The 18286-nt window shown below is 38.2% G+C and overlaps 1 protein-coding gene across 2 annotated transcripts; it reads left to right on the top strand.

Annotated features, from left to right (window-relative positions):
• Nucleotides 1-1657: 1657 nt before the first annotated feature.
• On the top strand, nt 1658-17292 carry LOC123507629 (protein regulator of cytokinesis 1-like). 2 transcript variants are annotated; one of them, XM_045260659.1, is made up of 15 exons: nt 1658-1780; nt 4431-4594; nt 4931-5029; nt 5229-5372; nt 5628-5741; nt 6058-6240; nt 10138-10275; nt 12001-12148; nt 12388-12497; nt 12773-12886; nt 13161-13319; nt 13578-13748; nt 14195-14323; nt 14476-14540; nt 14853-14994. In XM_045260659.1, coding segments are annotated over exons 2-15 (1710 nt in total). In that variant the 5' UTR covers nt 1658-1780; nt 4431-4459; the 3' UTR covers nt 14854-14994. The 2 variants fall into 2 exon arrangements, with proteins under 2 accessions (XP_045116594.1, XP_045116593.1); XM_045260658.1 differs by lacking the exon at nt 14476-14540 and having other exon boundaries at nt 14853-17292.
• The last annotated feature ends 994 nt before the right edge of the window (nt 17293-18286 follow it).

Genomic DNA, 18286 nt, shown 5'->3' with positions numbered 1-18286 from the left:
GTTTGCAGATGATACTAAGATAGCATGTGCAGTACAGGGTGAAAAGGACAATTACAGAATACAACGAGACCTGGACAGGCTGATAGCATGGGCAGACAGGTGGCAGATGGAGTTTAATTCTAAAAAGTGTCAGGTTATGCATTTAGGTAAAGACAACACAAACTTTAACTATGAGATGGAGGGATGTTGGCTAGAGGCAGTAGAGGAAGGAAAGGATTTAGGAGTAGTGATAGACAGGACTATGAAATTTTCAAAGCAATGTTTAGAAGCAAGAAATAGGGCAAATAGGATCCTGGGTTTTATAAATAGAAATGTTAGTTATAAAAGTAAGGAAGTGGTGCGTAGCTTATATAATTCCTATGTTAGGCCCCATTTAGAGTATTGCATACAGGCCTGGTCACCCCACTATAGGCAGGATATCAACATGTTAGAAGCAGTTCAGAGAAGAGCAACTAGGATGATACCAGCATTAAAGCGCCTGGAGTATAGAGATAGATTAAAGGAATTAAACATGTTTTCATTTGAGAGGAGATGTATAAGAGGGATATGATAGAGTTATTTAAAATGTTCTCAGATACAAACTACATAGATGTGAGATCTTTCTTTACCTTAGAGGAGGGAAGTAGGACTAGAAATCATGGCAGGAAGATTAGAAAGCAAGGCTGCAGGTTAGATATAAGAAAATATTTCTTTAGTCATAGGGTGGTAGACTTCTGGAATGCATTGCCAGAAGGTTGTAAATAGCACTAGTTTGACAATGTTTAAAAACAGATTAGATAAGCACTTAAATTTATTAGATTTATAATTATGTATAGCGCTGCATGATAGTTTTTATAAGAAATTTACTATAGTTAAACAAGACATGATCCCCATGTATGGGGACCACAAATTGTAGAGGATTTCGCTGCAGGACTTACCCCTGTTAATGGGCCAAATATTTAAAATTAGTATATAATGTATTGTGTACTTGTAAGTGTATCTTTAAGTACTGATGACGAGGTCGCTGTGCGACTGATACAGGATAACCTAGATGGGCCCTGGTGGCCCTTTGTTATCCTATTATTTATGTTATGTTATGTTATGTTCTACTGGTACTCATCAGTCAGCTATAGGTATATATTGTCTTTCATAGATCTATCTACCCATCTACCTACCATTTATATATATATATATATATATATATATATATATATATATATATATATATATATATATATATATATATATATATATATATATATATATATATATATCTGCCTATATAGAGCGATGGCTTTTTAAGCAACGTACGTTATTCATCAGTAGTATTATGTACTTTAATAATAGTTTGCTATTATTTTCGGTGACTCTACTTCATATTATGAACATTATCATGCCTTTTTGCCTGCTTCAGTCACATGATTAGACAGGTAAATCCATGGTACAATAACTCTCGTTATTGTACCATGGGTAAATCTGCCTTCGCTGCTTTTCGCAGAAGGAAAAGTAAGGGAAATATTAACATCCGATTAAAATTGAAGAAAACATATGTACGAAATTAAAACACTTGTAGATGAAAACGAATGGCCAAAGGTATTCATAGACCAAATATATTCAGAGAGAAAGAAAAATATTTCTTTTCTTTTTGCTACGGCTACAAAAACTTAACGTGCGCTTCCCGAGCGTCGCTTTACAAACAAATCGTGCTTTTGAATGGAGTGTGCGGGCGTGTGGGAAGTGGATGGGCTATTTTCTGTATATTAACTCGCTGTTTATGTGTTTCTCCGTGTCCTGTGTTAAGGTAAGGATGCACGGGCTGTAGTGAGAGGACAGGTTATGCAATGGAGTGGAAGACAAGTGAGTTATTAGCATCGGCGAGGAAGTAATGGGGACACACCCTAACATACAAGGATGAATTTGAAAGTACTGTAGTTCCACTGTTGGTCTCGTTGTGTAAATGGTAAGTAAAGGGAAAGCCATGATTTTGCTCAGGAATGAAGTTATACCGGAAATCAGTTGGTTCGGATTATTTTCATTGGTACTGCTAAAGAAAAACAATTGTCAAGATATTAGATAGCCATCGTACTTTATATTCATTTATTTCTACGTAAACCGGCTGTGCATTTTATAATCTCGCTAACTTTTATCCAAGTTGTGTCCCTTTACTTAATCAGAATTCTTATTTTTAATCCCACCCATAGTGCAGTCCGTCATTGTAGAGCAGGGGATTTCAACCTGGGGTACACAAGGGGTTTGTCACGGAGGTACGCTCTTCCCATTGGGTGTTTACATATATACGCAAGGAAATGTTTTTGGTATTACTGCAGAGTTTCACCACAATCAGCTACGTGTTTTTACCCACCTCAAGAGATAGAGCTCCTGATTACGAGTAATTTGAACCCCATATATACTAGGTGCAACCTTTTTGAATGGCGACACAGATTTTTAAAAATTTAAGCGTGTTTTGGTGGTGAGCCGTGACACTTGCCTCCCGCATCAAACCCTGCCGCACGCTGATGGTGTCATGAGCTCGCAGCGGCTCGGCGGGCTCCGTGACATACCATTGTCTGAGCATGCGCTTAATTGTTTATGCTGATTGGTTCTGTTCTTTGAAACTGAAGCGGCGGCCAATGAAAAACAAAACAAACATAATTATTTCAACCAATCACGACGGCCCCTGAGGTTAGGTTTAGTTGGGTTAAGTTAGATTAGGTTTAGTTAGGTTAGGTTGGGTTAGGTTAGATTAGGTTTAGTTAGGTTAGGTTGGGTTAGGTTTAGTTAGGTTAGGTTAGGTTTAGTTAGGTTAGGTTAGGTTTCTTTAGGTTAGGTTAGGTTAGGTTCTTTTCTGGAGGAAACTAATTTTTTCTGGTAGATTTCGGCTTGTTTTGATTAATTTACCAGTTGTTTTTTTATGCAAATCATAATATGTTTTGGGGCTGTAAAAAAAAAATTGGTTGATTTGCGCCAAAAACCAGTGGTATTTTAATTAAAAGCAAGCCGAAATCTACCAGAAAAAAATAGTTTCGTCCAGAAAGGGCAAGGTGGTGAAACTGTAGGTTTACCATGTTTTTACCCCAATTATCACAAAGGGAATGGTTACAGGGCTGACATGATACCCCAGTGGGTATGTGTGGGGAAAAAAAGAAAGATTAAAAACACCCATTTCAGCGGAACTAGAGTTAAAAATGACTGTTAGGATGTATTCCTGGTATTGGAGAAAGCTGTCAGTTTCATTAATACAAAAAGGAATGTACCCTTAGAAAATACACATCTTTCTAAGATGCTTTTCTTCTATACTCTTTATGTTGCAGATTACTCATTTAGTATTAATGCTAAGAAATAAGTTTTGGGCAGAACACAAAAATTCCTGCATGAAGTTAGGTTAGGTTTAGTTAGAATGCATCAATAGTTTTATATGCATAGAACACAAAAATCTCTGCATTTAGAAGAAAAATCCTTAGGTCTAAGTTTTCTGAAAACAAGATAATTTTTTCTGCAATCTAGAAATTTTTTTTTCTGATAGTCAGGAGTGCTCATTTTGTGTTCTAGGAAAGCTTTAAAATAACTACAGCCATTAATTTTTTCCTTATTACTTGATGTGAGACTGACACCTTTCTCCATATTTACTATATATTCTGGAGATTCCTGCTGTTTATATATAGTCCTGGCAGTGTCCACCTTCTCTTGGCATTCTTTAACTCCTGCACCAGTCTCAGCATGGCTTTTCTTATTCTTCTTATGATATAGAGCTTCTCATTCTGCATAATTTGAACTCTATATATATACACACTGCTAATTGTTTTATAATGCTGACAGCAAATTTTAAAGAATTATCAGCTTAGGGAAACGAGATCACTCTTTTCCATGCCAATGCTGGGATGTGATGTGTGATGGACAGATAGGCACTGAGGCATGTTGGCTGAATTTATGAAGCTATGTATTGAAATGATGATTAAGCTGAGAAACTAATAGCATCCAGAAACTGACGTGGCAATGTCACTGTCCAGAAATGAAACAAGAAGTTTTGAGCTAGACTTACGTAGTTTTATTGAGACATGAAAGGAATATACAGAGAGTCCAGGAAACACTGGCCTGTCTTTGCTTGCTGAAGTGTGTAGACCTCACAAGGAAACTGGCTGCCACTGAGAATAGGTATGGCAATAATTTGATGAAATACTGAGGGCTATGAAGCAATTACAGAGCTGCAGAGGCGCTTAACCTTATCACATGCCCTTTGCTGTTTCCCAGTGCCCATCCTCCCCCTCTACCATTTTTTAGCAACCATGCATTCCTTGTTTCCATCTCTACTGCAGTCTGGATTAAGTCTATTCTCCATGATCATGTTTGTAAAAATAGAAAAATAAACTGAGCAATGTAATTAATATACTGATTGTATTATTTTGTTGTTTATAAGTGCATGCACCTCATCTTAATAAGTCCTATCATTCCAGGGCTAATAAAGTGACAGTGAAGACTCAAGATGAAGACCACGATAGAGGAGATCAATGAGGTGGTGCATGAGGCAGCAACAAAGCTGAACTCCATTTGGTCAGAGTGTGGCTTCAGTGAGGAAATGTGCCGCCACAGACGTCACAAAATGGTGGATCATGTCAAGGTAAGTATCCTGTGTGCTGCCATATTGTAGTTGTAAAATGTATCATCCTTTCCATTGCTCCTTGAAAACTTGATGTAATGTGTTAATATTATGTGGTTTTGCATTTTATTCCTGTCAGTTTTGAGTACAGAGATAGGCAGATGTGGGGAAATCTTCCTCTGTGCTATCCTGTGCTTTTTATTAGTACTTGTGTTTAGTGAAGTATAATCCAACAACCCAGTAGTGATTGCAAGCCTTTATAAGTTTTGTTTTAAGTAGAATTGTATGATATGACTCAGGACACTTGATTAAATTTACAATATATAGTACATGGCTTCTTATTTGCTCCTTTTGCAGGCATTGATGTCACAGATGATAGATGGAGAGAAGAACCTCAGGAAGACCCTTGTTAAGAGCATTGATGATAATGGATCAAAGTTCTACCACCTCAACAAGGTTATATTTTGTTTGGGAGGCAATTTGTTATAGAAAAGAAAAGTATCAATTCAAAACATACATATTAATGTTATTTTGCTTCAAGTCAACAGAGATTGTGAGCACTGGTTTCATTGCTACCAGTGATATCTGATGGATTTTACTTCTGCTATATTTGTTAAGGTTATGATTGAATCTTATGTATGTTGTATTTCTGCAGGAGTTGGGAGCTGACATACCTGATCCAGAGGAAAACCTGTCCCTGATAGAGCTTGAGCGGTATCTGCGGAGAGCTGTGGCAGGGATGGAGAAAGAGGTGAAGGAGCGGCAGAATGCCCTGGAGGAGCTGAGGAGTCAAGAAAAAGTGAGTGAAGAGAGAGACCAGTTACCAATCGGTGCTTGTGATGAGTTTCATTATGATGGCAGTAGTAATGTAGGTGTGACAAAGGAACTTGCTAGACCTGGAGCTAAACAAGCCTTTCATGATATCATCAGTACCCATCTGTTTTATTATTTTGCCTTAAAGTTCTTGCCTGTTGAATATATCACAAGTACTTTTCATAATATAGATAATTGCTTTACTTATATTTGTGTGATATTAACTGGCAAATTTTCACAGGAACTATGTGAGTGTTTGAAAGAGAAACTCAGTGACTTTGAGAAGAAGGCAATTCCCTCTAAGGAATCTATCAAGGACTTAGAGAGAATTGTAAAAACTCTAGAACAGGAAAAGGTATGTGTGAAAACATGTTTACTTGTCTCTTGTAGCTTTTTCCGCTCATATGATTCATGCTTTGAAATTAGAGTTGTATCATCTCATGGAAAATTTGCTTCCTTGGCTTACTAACAAAATGGATATCATGTTATTCTCATTGCAGACAGCATTTACCAAGATTTTGAAATATCATTCATCAAAAAATTTACTGGTTTCTAATATTTAATTATGCCATGTTGTTAAAGGAGAGAAAAAGACAATCTAATTCAGTTCTTTAGTGTATTTGTTGTTTTTGGGAAAAAATATATAACTCAATGAAGCACTTTCTCTGCAGGTGGACAGAGTGAAGACCTTTCATCGTCTGAAAGACAACCTGGAAAGGCTTCTAAAGGAGCTGGAACAGTCGCCAGTGAGCTCCTTTGAATGCTCAGTAGTGGCTGGACTGGAGGAGCTGTTTGTTCTCTCCACTGACAACTTAAAGCGACTTAAAATGCTGAATGAAGAGTATGAAAAGAGGGTAAGTATTGAACATGTAGTCTTGGGTGCTTTGAACTATTTGTCATATGCAATATCTGACTACACAGTAGTCCTGTCTGTCATCCATATTTATCATGCTCCTAACATGACTGATAAGCATTCCTCATCTCTTATTGCATTTTTAAGTCTATTGCAAGTAATTTATATATATATATATATATATATATATATATATATATATATATATATATATATATATATATATATATATATATATATATATATATACATACATACATACATACATACATACATACATACACACACACACACACACACACACACACACACACAAACACACACACACACACACACACACTAGTATATCCCCTTATCCATCTCTAGTATTTTCTCAAATATTCAAGGTCTTTTTCTGCAATAAGTATTTTCTCAAATATTCAAGGTCTTTTCTGCAATAATAGATCTTTTGTTTATATTCTCACCTCACAGGAGGAGGTAGTAGACACCTGCTGAAACTATAACTTACTCCTAGTGAGCTCTAATAGCACTAGTTCAGTGAGTGCTGTAAACCTTCCATTAAAGCTAGTTGTGGTCTCGCTGAACATTTCCCTTTGTGTCTTACAACTCAAGGGGGCAGTCACAGCTTGCCCTCTAAAGACAACTCTCCTTCTTCACACAAAACTATATGCACTTACCACACATATACCTTTCACTTGAAAATCAAAATTTAAATTAAAAATGGGTACTCCAATTTACCATACCTTGGAGTCCTCTTCTGGGGAGGGGACCAAAAATGTCCCACGGTCGGACGCCACTCTCAGTGACGACCACAAATGCCTTGACACCTCCCTCAACTTTTTCTACATTAACTTTTGCAACATTCGTGGCCTTAGATCTAATTTTCAATCTGTGGAACACCATCTCTTCTCTACTAAACCTCATCTTCCTTTCCTCACCGAAATACAGCTGTCTGAGGCAACTGACCGTGGACCATTCTCTGTTCCCTCCTACTTTCTGTATTCTCATTTTCGTTCCAAAGCTGGATGTTGTGTCTATGTACGCAACGACTTAACTTGCTCTCATACCCACGCTCTTGAATCTTATGAGTTTTCCACCATCTGGCTTCAACTCAACAGTCACTCTCTAACTAAATTCATCTGTGCTGTCTATCTCTCCCCAAACTCCTCTTGACTGTTGTAAATTCTTCAACTATTTAACTTCCAAAGTAGAGCACATTCTGTCCCTCTACCCTTTTGCAGAGATTTCCATTCTTGGAGATTTCAATGTTCACTACCAGCTTTGGCTTTCATCTCCCTTCACTGACCATCCTGGTGAACTAGCCTTCAACTCTGCTATCTTCCATGATCTACAGCAACTGGTGCAACACCCTACTATCATTCCTGATTGTCTTGGAGACACGCCCAACATTCTTGATCTCTTCCTCACCTCTAATCCTTCTGTTTATGCTGTCACCCTTTCATCTCCATTGGGCTCCTCTGATCACAATCTCATTTCTGTATCCAGTCCTATTTCTTCAATCCCTCCACAGGATCCCCCAAAGGGGGATTTCATGTCTACAATTAAAATTCTTCTTAATGATGTTTTCCATGCCCTCGCTGGCCTAAACCCTTGGAAGGCTTATGGACCTGATCAGGTTCCTCCTATTGTTCTCAGAAACTGTGCTTCTGTGCTTGCACCTTGCCTGGCCAAACTCTTTCAACTTTGTCTATCTATTTCTACCTTTCCTTCCTGCTGGAAGTTTCCCTACATTCAGCCTGTTCCTAAAAAAGGTGATCGTTCTAATGCCTGAAACTACCGTCCTATAGCTTTAATATCTTGCTTGTCTAAAGTTTTTGAATCTATCCTGAATAGGAAGATTCTCAAACATGTCACTTCACAATCTTCTGTCTGATCGTCAGTATGGCTTCTGTCAAGGTCGCTCTACTGGTGATCTTCTGGCTTTCCTAACTGAGTCTTTTAGAGGTTTTGGTGAAACTTTTGCTGTAGTATTAGACATATCAAAAGCTTTTGATAGAGTCTGGCATAAAGCTTTGATTTCAAAACTGCCCTCCTATGGCTTCTATCCTTCTCTATGCAACTTTATCTCGAGTTTCCTTTCTGACCGATCTATTGCTACTATGGTAGACGGCCACTGTTCTTCTAAATCTATTAAAATTGGTGTTCCTCAGGATTCTGTCCTGTCACCCACTCTCTTTCTATTATTCATTAATGACCTTAACCAAACTTCTTGCCCTATCCACTTCTACGCTGATGATACCACCCTACATCTTTACACGTCCTTTCAGAGACGACCAACCCTTCAGGAAGTCAACAGATCAAGCAGGGACACCACAGAACGGCTGACTTCCGATCTTTCTAAGATTTTCGATTGGGACAGAAAAAATCTAATAGTTTTCAATGCCTCAAAAACTCATTTCCTCTATCTATCAACTCGACACAAGCTTCCAGACAACTATCCCCTCTTTTTCAATGACACAGAATATTCTCAGTCTGTCCTTTACTCAAAATCTTAACTGGAAACTTCACATCTCATCTCTTGCTAAAACAGCCTCTATGAAGTTAGGCGTTTTGACACATCTCCGCCAGTTTTTCTCGTCCCTCCAACTGCTTACTCTATATAGGGGCCTTATCCATACCTGTATGGACAGACAGAAAAAATCTAATAGTTTTCAATGCCTCAAAAATTCATTTCCTCCATCTATCAACTCGACACAAGTTTCCAGACAACTATCCCCTCTTTTTCAATGACACAGAATATTCTCAGTCTGTCCTTTACTCAAAATCTTAACTGGAAACTTCACATCTCATCTCTTGCTAAAACAGCCTCTATGAAGTTAGGCGTTTTGACACGTCTCCGCCAGTTTTTCTCGTCCCTCCAACTGCTTACTCTATATAGGGGCCTTATCCATACCTGTATGGACAGACAGAAAAAATCTAATAGTTTTCAATGCCTCAAAAACTCATTTCCTCCATCTATCAACTCGACACAAGCTTCCAGACAACTATCCCCTCTTTTTCAATGACACAGAATATTCTCAGTCTGTCCTTTACTCAAAATCTTAACTGGAAACTTCACATCTCATCTCTTGCTAAAACAGCCTCTATGAAGTTAGGCGTTTTGACACGTCTCCGCCAGTTTTTCTCGTCCCTCCAACTGCTTACTCTATATAGGGGCCTTATCCATACCTGTATGGAGTACTCTTTGCATGTTTGGGAGGGTTCTAGTCACAGTTTTACTAGATAGGGTGGAATCAAAAGCTTTTTGGCTCGTCAACTCCCCTTCTCTGACAAACTGTCTTCATTCTCTTTATCACTGCCGAAATGTTCCATCTCTTTCTATCTTTTATCGCTATTTTCATGCTAACTGCATGCCTCCCCATCTCCTGCAGCCTCGCTGCACAAGGCTTTCTTCCTCTCATCTCTATTCTGTCCAACTCTAATGCAAGAGTTAACCAGTACTCTCAGTCATTCATACTTTTCACTGGTAAACTCTGGAACTCCCTCCCTGCATCTGTATTTCTGACTTCCTACGACTTGTCTTCTTTTAAGAGGGAGGTATTGAGGCATTTAATCCCTAATTTTGGCTGTCACATTTCTCTTTGAAGAGAGCCAGCACTCAAGTGGGCCTTTTTTTCCTTGGCTGGTTCTCTTCCCTTCATAAAAAAAAGTTCTTCCAGTGAATTATAATGTAAAAGGTGTGACAAAATTGGATAGTGTAGAGTATGAAGAAAATATAAATGTGACAATCTCACCCCATTTTTACCTCAATGTTTAATCAATTATGAAACTTAGTGTATAAAATGGTCAGTCCCTTTGTTTATTTAACTAACGAACAGAAAGAATGAATACAAAATAATTTGAAGCATTGTCTAAATATTTTCTTATGCGGCTGCAGGTGGAGGACAACAAATGTGAAAGTGTGGAGCTGCAAGAGAAGATCAGACTGTTGTCAGATCGGCTTGGCCATGATCCTGGTGGGAGGGATCAGTTGCTTGCTTCTATGGCTGGCCATGCTCCATCCTCTCTCGCTAAGGTAAGTGAGCTTAGCATTTCAGTGATTGTCTATCAATAATGAACTAGCATACCATATTTTCTTTATTCCATGTGGTTGTAGAAAGTAACTGAAAATTACAAATAAGTAAAATTGTTGCATTTGGTCCTTACTGAAGTGTATTTACTGGTATATGTTTAGGTATTTCTCCAGAATTGAGTGAATTTCATAGTTTACTATATTATGAAGACAGATTTTCATGTTTTTCTTTAAATCTATATATATTCATTTCATTGACCTACTGTTGTTTATTTGGAAAACTGTTTCTACATATTCTTATGTCCTCTTGTTTAAGTTTCTTGCTGTGTTCCATTTTATATAAGGTTTTTTTCTACTCACTGCTAGGTGAACAGGGGCTACACGTGAAAGGAGACACACCCAAATATCTCCACCCAGCCGGGGAATCGAACCCCGGTCCTCTGGCTTGTGAAGCCAGCGCTCTAACCACTGAGCTACTGGGCGTATGTGTGTGTGCACGCGTGTGCGTGCTTGCTTGGGTTTGTGTTTGCGTGTGTGGATGTGTGGTTGTGTGCGTGCGTGGGTGTGTTTGTGTATGTGCGTGCTTGCGTGGGTGTGGATGTGTACTTGAGTGCGTGGATGTGTTTGTGTGTGTGTGTGTGTGCTTGCGTTGGTGTGTATGTGTATGTGCATGCGTGGGTGTGTGTGCTTGCATGCGTGTATTTGTGAGTGTGTGGGTGTGTGTGTGTGTGTGTGTGTGTGTAGGTGTGTGTGTGTGTCTGTGCGTGGGTGGGAATAGTGTGTGCGTGCATGTGTGCATGGATGGGTGTGTGTGTGTGTGTGTGCGAGCGTGCACGTGCGTGAGTGTGTGTGCGTGCATGCATGGGTGGGTTTTTGTGTGTGTATTTACCTAGTGGTAGTTTTATGCTTGTGTGGCCCCGTCTCCATATCTACACTTATCCAATTTCTCTTTAAAACTATGCACACTCGTTGCTGACACCACTTCTTCACCCAAACTGTTTCAAGTCTCAACACATCTTTGTGGGAAACAATATTTTTTAACATCTCTCAGACATCTTCCCTTCCTCAGTTTCTTACTATGCGATCTTGTGGTCCTAATGTCATATTCTTCTTTCAGGATTAGTTTCTCATTATCCACTTGATCCATTCCATTAATCAATTTATAAACTTGTATCAGATCCCTTCTCTCTCTTCTCTGTTCCAGGGTTGGAAGATCCATAACTTTTAGTTTTTCCTCATGTCATCCCTTTAAATTCTGGAACCATTCTTGTAGCCATTTTTTTTAGTCTCTCCAATTTCCTTATGTGTTTCTTTTTATGGGGGGTCCACACAACTCCTGCATATTCCAATCTAGATCTTATTTTAGTACTTATCAATTTCTTCATCATTTCTTTGTCCATATAGTGAAATGCTAATTCAATATTCCTTAGCAAATTATATGTCTCCGAAAATTATATCAATCTGGCTTACCGGTTGATTGTTTTCTTCCATCGTCACTCCCAAGTCCTTGTGTGTGTGTGTGTGTGTGTGTGTGTGTGTGTGTTTGTGTTTGTGTGTGTTTCCATCACATAACCAAGAATATATTATTTTATGTGAAATGGAGTACACAGACATCTGGTTACCATGGGTGTGAAATGGTTTCCTTCTCAACTAACAAGTGTTTTCCATGCTTCATAAACTATTGCTATCTTAAAATATACATATGATATTTCTTTTCTTTACCTTAAGTTACAAGAACAAATGGCATTGCTTGAAGAAGCGAAGAAAGAAAATATGGGGAACTTCATCTCTCAACTAAGGCATGAACTGGAGGAGATGTGGGAGAAGTGCTATGTGGGAGAGGAAGAGAAAGAGGCATTCTCTCCTTATGTATCAGGTCAGTTAAAACTTTGTTACACATTATTTATGTTGTGGTGGTAGTAGTACTTTGACTCTACCTCTAGTATCTCTTTCCCAGAGGTTTCTGATGTAAGATATAATAGATACATCATAATCTTGGCATAGAAGCCAAGCATATACATGATAGAAAGTTCTTACATTTGTTTCTTATCATGGAAGAAAACTTGAGCAGCTAACCACACTTTTCTTATATGAATTTTCTCTCTCTTTTCACAGATGAATGCACAGAGGAAGTTTTGGAAGCACACAATGTTGAGGTGGAAAGGCTGAAGAAATTCCATGGAGAAAATCAGAAGGTGTATGCTGTACTGGATCAGTGGCATCAGGTGGGTTGGTTAGTCTTCGTGCGCTACTGAGAATTACTGTACATCCTTCATTTGTAACCCACTTCTTTCTCTTCTCAAATATCTCTTATTGCCATATTACTTATTGCCGTTTCACTTAGACCACCTTTCTCCATCTCAGTAATGTAACTCTCAGACCTGCTCAGGGACTAGCATCTAAGTGGGCCTTTTTGCTTAACTGCTTTTGTAGCCCTTGGCCAGATTTCCTCTCTTACATAAAGAAAATAAAATAATAATGAGGAAATCCTTTCCCCTAGTTGTGGGGCAAACACCTTGACTTGGAGGAACGGTCCAACAACCCAGACCGACTGTTTGGGAACCGGGGTTGTGCTCTGCTGCAAGAGGAGAAGGAGAGGAGGAGAGTAAGGGGTGTAAGTATTTTCGTCATTTATGTCTTTATTTATTTATTTTTTAACAAACTTGTGTAGGAGAGTATGGGGTGTAGGTATCTTCCTCATTTATTTTTTTATTAATCAACATTTTAGCAAACTTGTGCTTTTACAAGTGTGACATTGTGAAAGGAAGTGAATACCAAGCTAGGATGACTTTTACCTATAAGATCCCTATGTTTCCTTTTCTTTTAATTTGTTATTTCAATGTGGTTATTTTCAACATAACTGCATTACTGAATTTTATCCACCAAAGGAACTGCCACGTCTGGAGAAGGAATTAGAAGATTTGGTTGAAATCTACAATGAGAAGAGTGGCCAGCCATTCCTGGTGAAAGGACAGACAGTGAGCGACTACATCCTTGATCACTGGCATCGCTACTATGACCAGAGGAAACAGGAGAAGAAAGAGCGGGTTAGTTTCCCCACCCAGCATAACTTATGTACCATGTACAATCAGGATTTTGGTGTAATATAGTAACAGAACCACCAAGGACAACTGAAAACAACAACTTGCAATATTACATTGAGTTTTGTGCTAGGTGTTTAGACTGTTGTCATGTAAATTTATGTTTGTTAGGTACTTCAAATGGGACTTGCCAGTGCAACAGGAAAGAAAATTTGAGCATAGTAGAGATGAAAAATTATGTAGATTGTTTCTCTATTACTGCAGCAAACAGCACGCACCAAAGAGCTGCTGCATGAGACCAGGCTGGGCAGCAGACCTCGCACTGTGAGCTACAAGCGTCATATGGCAGCTGAGGAATCTGGCAGGAAGACCAAACAGAGGCGAATCCAAGAGAACAACTCTCCAGAACCCTCCCTAGTATCCACCATCGTAACTGTTAGTTGACTAGCTATTTTCTTCCAATGTCATTAGTGTGTGCGTGCACACACACACACACACACACACACACACACACACACACACACACACACACACACACACACACACACACACACACACACACACATGAAAGAGAGAGTCCGGGTTTGAGCCGTGGGCGTGGCGAGGCATATGGGCAAGCCTCTTAATGTGTAGTCCCTGTTCACCTAGCAGAAGTAGGTGTGGGATGTAACTCGAGGGGTTGTGGCCTCGCTTTCCTGGTGTGGAGAGTTTTGTGGTCTTAGTCCTACCCGAAGATCAGTCTGTGAGCTCTGAGCTCGCTCTAAAATGGGGAAGACTGGCTGGGTGACCAGCAGACAATCGAGGTGAATTACACACACACACACACACACACACAGAGTAAAAGAACAGTGTTGTCATCTTGGCTGCTATCCTCATTTCAGACCCCACATGGTTTAGGTGGCCGAAGCATCCTTCGTGACCGCAACCAGAAGACACTGCGACCAGCTCCTACTGAGAAGGACAAGACCCATGGTTCTTCACAGGAGATTTCTACTTATTCCAATTTCTCTGTAAGTTTAGCTCACATAATATTTAGTTCTTTTTTTTTTTTTTTTTTTTTTTTTTTTTATTATTATTATTATTATTATTATTATTTATTTTTTATTTTTTTCCCGTTTATCTTTTTAAAAACTCATAGTGATAAGTGCATGTTTTCTTTAAGCATTCAGAGTTCCTGAATTCTTTTGGCTGGAGATTTTCATCAACCAAGAGACGCAGATTGAACTGGTCAGTGCTGGGTAGTTAGACCAGCTGGGATAGAACCTTAGTTGGTGGTAGGGCATGTAGACATAGCTGGTCTTTTTCTTCACTAAATCTATTGTCCACATGATTTCTGTATTTATTAGTTATCATAATTGGAGATAATGTTTCTCTTCCAACTTTTTAGTGAAAAATGGGTGGTAATGGTTTTGGTATTGTTGGCAGTGATGTGTTGCATAATTGGTAATGATGGTTTTAAGGATGTTGAAAACTTGTTTACCCACATGTGTATAGAATGATGCTTTTCTTCCTTATTGATATTATTCACACATTCCCCAGAACACAATTCACCTGCGCAGCAAATGTGAAAACATTCGTAGCTCTGCTGTCTTTGGGATGAGCCAGACTCCTGGGCCAACCTCCAAGCGCACCTCACCCCGCAGGCTTCCACAAGGTCTCCCGAGGACTCCCAAGACCTTACCACGCATTGCCACTCGCCGCTCCCCACGTCTCAACACTTCCAGGGCACAGCGCAACACAGGAAGAAACATATCCACAGCCTCCCCTGGTCTATCTGCAGCCTTTAAATCCCCGCACAGGTCATCTCACAGACTGGCCTCCAACATGACAGCCACAGCCACACCCACACGCTGGAGCAAGGTCAGCTTCCTCATTTGAGCCAAAATTGTTCTCCAGGATCTTAAAGTGAGGAAGTTATTTCTCAAGGTCTGGAAGGCAAAATCTGACTCATTAGCAACATGAAAATCCTCTTCTCTGTATTTTGTACTCTGAACATGAATGTTATTCCTCTTATTATACAAATTGGATGTGTATATAATAATTTGGTTTAATTGAAGAAATATTTGCCTTTCTTCAACTCAGATGTTGAATTGAGATGGAATTAATTAGTTGTCATGTTCATAGTTTCATTAATAACTTGAACCTAAAGATTTATTTTTCTGTACATTAGCTAATTTGTTGGATTGGAAGTTTATAGTTTGTTCCAGTGGTCATGAATGATCTCACAAGCCAGTACACCATTACATATTTTTTTTGTTCTTTTGTGTCTTTATTATTATTATTGTTTTTATTTATTTATTTATTTATTCATTTATCTATTTATTTATTTTTATAAAACAGTTTCTTTGCTATGACTTCCATTTTTTTTTTTTTATGCCATTTTGTATTTTAAGGAAAGGCAAATAAAAAAATAAGTGATTATAAGACATGATGTTTAAGAAGAGGATCTTATAATGAGAAGGTTAAAGAGGAATTAAATTATTTTAAATAAAGGAATGCATAATTATATGGAAAGGCCTGTCTGTATCTGAGTTTATCACACATTATCTCATTTTAGGAACAAGAAGGCAGAAAATTAAATCTCCAGTTACCTGTTTTTATATCTTAGTTTTTTACAGTAAGGTGAGAGTGTTCTTCCAACCTGGGCACAGTGCAGTCAGATGCTTTTATATTATTTTATAGTATGGCTGGAAATCTGTCATGGTAATCAGATTTCTCCCCAAAGTTCTGAGAGAGTAAAGGATCACAAATAAGTAATAGATATTTGCGATATTGAATTATGTTTTTTTTGTAAGGGTATGTACACATGTTTTAAGAAGACTGGATCATAGGTGGTATCAACATGAGAAAGCTGTCCCAAATAATTTTTATTTTACCACCATATAGACACATAATATGGCTGCTATTGTTTGGCTTTCCCTCTATACATTTTTTTTTATTTCATTTATTCCATTTATTCTTAATCTCATCACATAATCATGCTTCATCATCATCCTGCTTGATTTCAACTGATGTATCTTACCTTCCTTCCTGGTCACTATCTAGGGCATGTCACTGTATCATTGTCACCATTCCAACTTGAATACTTTCTTTTCTCTCTGCCGTGTCCTTCATAATCTGTGTTGCTATTTATATTTCATATTTACTTATTAATTCCACTCAACTTTGTAATATTATTATGTTCTCTTTGTAAGATAGATATTTTTTCTGTGTAATCAGATTGTGGATGCATATTGTTGAACATTTTTGTCATCTGTTTTGAGGAATAGTGTAGTTAAGTTTCTCAGGTTGGATAATGTACATATGTGTATATTCCTTCTGCAATATTAGGTTGATTCTTTTGTCGTAGTATATAATGTTTTAACGTTCCCACCACTTTGTGACCACTGGTTAATTAAGTTCGTAAAAGCTTACTGTTACCTTATGCTGATAGGTAACTCTGGGCATAACAAATTTAGTAGCATAATATATTAATCATGTACAGTTTGATTAAATATAGAGGGAATGATTGTAAATATATGTGTGTCTGTGGACACCTTGTGTCGGTATTCCCTTCTGCTGGGCTGTCCCGGTGTGGGAGATACAAAGTTTTCTTTTGATCTCTGTTAGGCAATCCTCACAGATGTATGTATGTATGTATCATCCAGTAGATCAACTTTTACTTGACAAGAGCTTTAAATATCTTTTTGCATTATGTACAAGTAGTAGCATCATAACCATTATTTTGTAGATGTAAGGAATGTGATAGAGTATGATTTCTGCAACATGTTATGCATTTGTTGGCTTGATTAGGCTAACAGTACAGTTATGTAGGAGCATTATTGCTAGGCTAACTTTTCCTTGGTTGATTGCGGAGTGTATGAGTGTGCGCTGTGAGGTACTTATTTTAAAAATGACTAAATATACAACAAATTGCATAATTTTATACCTCTTATAATCTTTTTATATATATATTGGATTAAATATTGTTTTCTACTAATTTTTTGTCTTTTTCTAACATAGAGTCTGTAGTGGAAGTTAGCTGTATAAGGCACAGTATATGAGAGAATTTTTGTATCACAGTTTATAGCTCACTGAAATTGCTCCTTTTTTATTCACAGCCTTCCATTTTGATTTGTTGATTGTATCTGATAGCAGCTATTTCTAAAGGGTTGTCCACACCAGGAAATAGAAACAAAGCTTGTAAAATTGTTAAGACTTCCAAAACAGTTTCCAAAAATTTTGTCAAATTCCTGACAAACTCATTCTAAGCTGTTTCCTATTATGTCTCGGCTTTCACGAAGCTTGTGAGTGGGAATGTTACTGCTCACTTACTTCTTCCAAGGATAATCATGTTAATATTGGTTAGAATATGTATTTTGATATGAGCTACACCTATTACAACAAGTAGAGAAAGAATGACAAATCCTTTTATGTCATATAGAAAAGAGAGAGCAAGCAAGATCAAACAAGCCCCTGGCGACAGTCTAGTGTCACCCAGTTACTTGAAGAATAAGCTGTGCCTTGAAGTTCTTCTTTAATCAGTTTTGCCCACTCAGTCTTGCTCTCTTTCTATGATAGTTACATAGTAGCCTGAGTGTTATTCTTGATTGCTGTGGTCAGACTCCATCCAGCCCTCTTTTTTTCTACCCATTAAAATTTGTGAAACATTATCGTCTCTTCTGTATGAATTAGTGTGTACTATAAGGAGCGGATGAAGACTGATGGTTCCTGTACCCTACCCTTTCCCCCTCTCCCATTTTGCCCTTGAGGATGCTTGATCAGCTAAGCTGGGAAAGGGGCTTGAGATGATGTGCTTGCCTTTGTGAACAATTCCTTTGAGACGAGTACGGAGAAGACTTGTTACAACCCAGTTAGAAGGGAAAATTAATGTAAATATATAGTATATTGCTTTGTTATAGCAGAAACCCACTACTGCTATATATTAGGGTGTCTTCTCCAGAACCAGTACAAGGCCAATTAAACCACTGACA

This window comes from Portunus trituberculatus, chromosome 23 (assembly GCF_017591435.1).
Source record: "Portunus trituberculatus isolate SZX2019 chromosome 23, ASM1759143v1, whole genome shotgun sequence".
Lineage (NCBI taxonomy): Eukaryota > Metazoa > Arthropoda > Malacostraca > Decapoda > Portunidae > Portunus > Portunus trituberculatus.
Note: the sequence above shows the minus strand (reverse complement) of the source record. Positions and strands in the feature narration are given on the sequence as shown.